Genomic DNA, 5,029 nt, shown 5'->3' with positions numbered 1-5,029 from the left:
AAGTATTGAGAAAATGTCTCTTTACCGCTTCCCTTATCAAGCCCTGCCAACTTGGCTTTAAGAGGGTTAATAACTGCACAGCGCATCAGAGAGACAGAGTCGCTGACAGAGTGAGATTATGTTGGCTGGTGAGATAGAAGATACTAACCCAGGGACTCTTGTTCATTGGGGCGTCCATTTTAACCTGTTTCAAAACAACATGTTTTATTAGGCCATCTGCACTCAATAAGACCAGCTGGAAAAACGCAGCAGCAGATTGCAGCCTTCATAACAGTGAGCCTACTGCGCTTCTCTGTCAGCTCACACCACAGCAGACTGACACTATCCTTGTCTTCCACTGTTTGGTTTTTTAGTACATTCTTCTATCTTCTCTTCCACGGGCAGCTGTCTTTGTACCTAGACAACAGACAGCTTTTACAATAATTCACTTTTTAAAGTGACAAAATAGTGTAACAGTCAAAGCTCACTCCCAGACACAATAGTATCACCCAGCTGTGGTGCAGACCACTCTGGATTCTCTGGATCGGTTCCAGCCAGTGTTCACTGCAGTCAGCTGCCACAGTACATCTTGTTTTTTTTCTTCCAAGATGCTCTATTGATCCCTAAGCAGAAATTAGTCCTGCTGCTTTCTTCTGTCAGTGACTGTTCTGTTCAGTGTTACAACATGTAGTTGTACTAGAAGACCCACCGCATGTTGCAATAGACATGCTGTTAAAAGAACAGATTAAACAGATTATGAACCCATAAAACTTCCTTTATATTTCGCCAAATGTGGCCTGGTTTTACATCACCAACTGGCAACATTAAGGTGCCTTCACTAAGTATTCTTCGCCAACAGAAAATACAACTAAAATCCCTTAACTTTTACTACCAATTGACCAAGACATTGGGCACCACATTTTTAAATGTATTCTGGTCCTAGGAAACTGTGACCTAGTGAAAGTCATGTCTATTCATGGGTGACAAATTAAAGTAAAAACCAACTTATTGTCTTAGTATGGAGTATAGCACATGTCATGAGGACATTTTCACTGTAAAGCATGGAACTTCATTCTTGATTGGCATTGGTATATATGACATACAGTATATATATGACAAAATAGGTTCACTTAGTTTTTTTTGAAGGTCTCATCTATCAGGTTCTCTTCAAGAATGATTGTTTTCCCATAACATAGATTCTCCAAGTCTATTACCACCATTTCTTATAATAATACCTTATTTAGTATTTTGATGATGGTAGAAAGTTGCTGTCTGCACATTGGCCCATCATTTTCAGACTTATCAAACCATTCATTGAATCATTGTGTCCTGTTTGGACACAACTGCATTTGTTATGTTTCTCCAATCATGTATTCCAGTTTCTCCTCTAATTAGCCAAGCGTCTGCATGTAGAACTCAAGAAACTGCTGACATATGGAGTGGCTGAAGTCCAGTCCAAGGCCTCCTCCCTATTGTCATGATATCCTGCTGCCCTGATATATCTGACAACACCTGGATGGGAGCAGATGATAAAGAGCTAACACCCACTTGGCAGCTGGGAGTGGGATCTGGAACATCTCATTCCTCTGTGGGAGCAGGCATGCGGTTTGTCTCGGGTTTTGTTCTAGCAGCCGGCATATTAGAGCATAGTCTGGACCGTTGTGGCTATGGTTACACTCATCACACGTTCAGTAACTTATGTCATCTGATCACGGCAGGCAGTTTTCAAGACCAGATGTGGACAGTGCAGAGTGATGTGATCTCAAAAATCTGTGTTTAAGTGTCTTTGTGGCTTCCCAGTGGCTTCTAGTGTGTACAAGACACACCAAAGAGTGATAGCTGTGATAGCTAGGTGTACTTGCATGAAATCTGTACCCATGTAGTCATCCCTACGAAGATATTTGGGTACCATTTTATCATTCCCCTTTTTGGAATGCCAGGTTGTGAAAATCTCAATCCCTCAATAAAAAGTAAATTGTAACTACTGGCTTTATTTATTGTTAACAAATCATTTACTGATGGTTTATATGGATTATCCTATTAGAAAGCAAGATTAATGGATTGCCAACTTTTTAAACTGCATTATTAACAAACAGAAACACCAGCATTATGTTATAAGGTAAGTTATGGGCCTCAAATTCATTCAAAATCTTTTTTTTTTTTGAAAGTGACACACCTGTGACCTATGAAGAATTGGTAAACTTGTTAACCATGTATAAAGCCATCAGCTACTACTTTCAACCCCTTTATAGAAATTGCCTTATTAGTTTAAATGATTGGATACCTTAAGTGGCACCAGCTCTTGTAATCATGGTCGTGTAACAAAACAAGGATATGAGGTTATATTATGCTAACACTGTGTGCCATAGTGTTGACACTCCCATATGTGTAGAATTACCAGAAACTCTTGAAACTGCAAGCTAAGTATCACCAGATCAGTTGGGATTTAAGGATCAGGGTCATTACCACTTTCTTGGTTAACAAAGCAACATTACTTACGTTATGGGATGATACCAAAAATATGCTGCAGTATGACTTGAAATTGTAGCTGCTGTAAACATTGCCACACCTTGTGTCTTGTGCAGTATGTGTGCAGGCATTTCATACAGTTCCTTTCTGGGATGAAAAAACTACAGTAGAGGAGAGAGAGGGGAGAGAGGAGAGAGGAGCATACATGCAAAAGTTCTGAATCAGTGATCTCCTTGAAGAAAATGCATCAGGGTGAGAAAGATGTAAGCCTCTCCTGAAACAACGCTCAAAGCCATACGTAGACCAAACTGACAGAACAGCCAGTCATACAAAAAGCTCATATATTCCACAGAGAGTATGTCACATGTGCAATTTTTCCTTTGCAAAAGGAGAACGAAGAAACATCCAGCTGCTTTTTTAGAATTCCTGCACACTTGTACTGCAAACCTGGCTGCGCCCTTAAATGAGGACTTGTTGTTGTTAGTAGACAAAAGTAATAAGTAGTTTCTGCAGAGGCTCTGAAGCCTGCGTAATGGGGTCCGTAGGGTCCAAAGGAGTAGCAGAGGTTGCCAGAGCAACAGGCAATGCCAGGTGGGGGAAGTCTTGAAAGAAGGTGTGAGCAGGTGGTCCAACCACACTGTATGCCTTTAGGGCAGAGAGCCCATTGAGAACTGCTAAATCCAGAAAGGTCATGTGGAAGGAGGAGGAGAAGTCAAAGGATAGAGCCCCTAGTTCCGCTGCAACCCCTGCTGTGGGGGACACTGTAATTTCCTGGTTGGTGTAGGGAGCTTCTGGTGCTGGACTATGGATCCTGAGGGTCTGTAGGCCTAGCAGCGCCAGGTACTGGCTGTCCATTGGTTTTGTTCCACAAAAAGACAACCGCAAATGGCCAACCATGCTCCTGTTCAGCAGCTCCTCCAGGACCCAGAACTCCTTCACCCAGATGGTGAGTTGTCCAGGCTCACTAAGCCCTGCAGGGGGCAGAGTGGAGCGCAGAACGGTGTGGCATCTGCACAGCGAGTTGGCCAGAGCTTCATTGCAGTCCTGGATGAGTGTAGAGCAGCTGCAGTTCCGCAGGTTGTAGCCTGGTGCGCCACTGTCAAACAACAGTGTAGTATTGACTGGCAGAGAAGGTTCAGATGTGGGGGCAGAACTCGTTGTCCGGGTGATGGGGCTTAAGAAGAACAGCAACCACAATGACCAAGGCAACGAGGCAGAGGAGACTGTGTTTGGAGACATCTCCATAGAGATCAAACAGACTACATCTTCACCAAGGAGAGAGATGGGATTGTAGAAGTGGACAAAGCTGTAAACAGACAGAGTAAAATTAGAATGTACATATACAAGTGAAGAGTGTACAGAAAGACATCATTACAATTACCAACATTCACAATCCAGGTCTGAAATTAGCATCTGCCACCCACCAAACCAAACCAAACCAAAGTCAGTAGTTGGCAGTGGTGGGGAAAATCCACCACCAAGTTCCTCCCAGACCCTGGTCACAACAGTACTGAGACTTTTGATTTTCAGAATAACTCTCTTCAAAGACTGAAGCACAGCTGCATGAGACATTCACTGGGCCCTCTGTGACTCACTCCAGTACTTTACTTCCCTAAAAGCACATGACACACAAAGAAACTCTCTTCTCGCTCTGTGCCCTATAGTAACCTGCCTCTGCTTTGCGTCTGTATTTTTACAACATGTGGAGGCCAGCTTAAGACCAACAGCCAGCTGAATTCAGCTCTTTATTTCTAGTCAAGCACTGGCTCTTTCTCACACTTAGACACACACACACACACACACACATACATAATTGCACCACTTATTTCTTACTCTCCAATTTTACTGGGGAGAGGTCCTTCCAGGCCCCAGGCTACTGTGGATGGTGTATGGCAGCTTATAAAAGTTCCTGTGCCATGCTGCGCTGTGGTGAAAAGGCAGTGGCCAGCCACATTAAATGTTCAAGAATAATGAATCACTGGCCTCTTTTTCCCCCACTCGGTCACTGTGGAAAAGTGGACTGAATGAGCAGTTTTGACTTCCAGAGTCAAGATTTCCCCTCTCTTCGTTTATTTGAAAGGGAGGAAGTGTTAAGGTTCGACAAAGTCTACTGGATTGTGTAAAAACAGGTCGAGAAAAAAGTCCATGTGATGCATTTGGTGACCAAGACACAACATTTGCATTTTAGGTCATATTTACAGCAGGGCAGCACAGAGGTGCGGTGATTAGCACTGTTGCCTCACATCAGCAAGGCTCATTTAGATTTTTATCAACTGGAATATAATTCTGTCCACAGTGTGGTAATTTAACTTTGTTTAATTAAATCAAATTAAATTTTATAATTGTAATACTCTCAGTAGTTTCTGATCTGTCAAATGAGTGGTGTTCATGACCTGAACTCATCTTATTGTCAGAGAAAATGAGTCAATAACCAGATCTGTGAGACCAGACCAGAGATCAGACAGTGATCACAGCTGAGTGGGCTTTATATAAGTATGAAAGGCAGTAATAATCTACCTGGTCTACAGTGTGCTGCGCATTGCGTTGGTGCTCCGTGCTTACATGATATCACATTCAGTCC

The 5,029-nt window shown here is 42.8% G+C and overlaps 1 protein-coding gene across 1 annotated transcript; it reads right to left on the bottom strand.

Annotated features, from left to right (window-relative positions):
• Positions 1-2,776: 2,776 nt before the first annotated feature.
• Positions 2,777-3,712, bottom strand: LOC139208890 (exosomal polycystin-1-interacting protein-like). Its single transcript, XM_070838660.1, has 2 exons — positions 3,010-3,712; positions 2,777-2,973 (listed from the first exon to the last, which is right to left on the bottom strand). Exons 1-2 carry the CDS (start codon positions 3,691-3,693, stop codon positions 2,929-2,931), a joined length of 729 nt encoding a protein of 242 aa, XP_070694761.1. The 5' UTR covers positions 3,694-3,712; the 3' UTR covers positions 2,777-2,928.
• Between the last annotated feature and the right edge of the window lie 1,317 nt (positions 3,713-5,029).

Source organism: Pempheris klunzingeri, chromosome 10 (genome assembly GCF_042242105.1).
Source record: "Pempheris klunzingeri isolate RE-2024b chromosome 10, fPemKlu1.hap1, whole genome shotgun sequence".
NCBI classification, from domain to species: Eukaryota; Metazoa; Chordata; class Actinopteri; order Acropomatiformes; family Pempheridae; genus Pempheris; species Pempheris klunzingeri.
This window is presented reverse-complemented; position numbering and strand designations above follow the sequence as displayed.

Coding starts and splice junctions, on each gene's coding strand:
- LOC139208890 (XM_070838660.1), bottom strand. CDS start 3,693: ATGGAGATGTCTCCAAACACAGTCTCCTCTGCCTCGTTGCCTTGGTCA. Junction 2,974..3,009: donor CTGTTGCTCTGGCAACCTCT/GCTACTCCTTTG, acceptor CCCATTACGCAG/GCTTCAGAGCCTCTGCAGAA.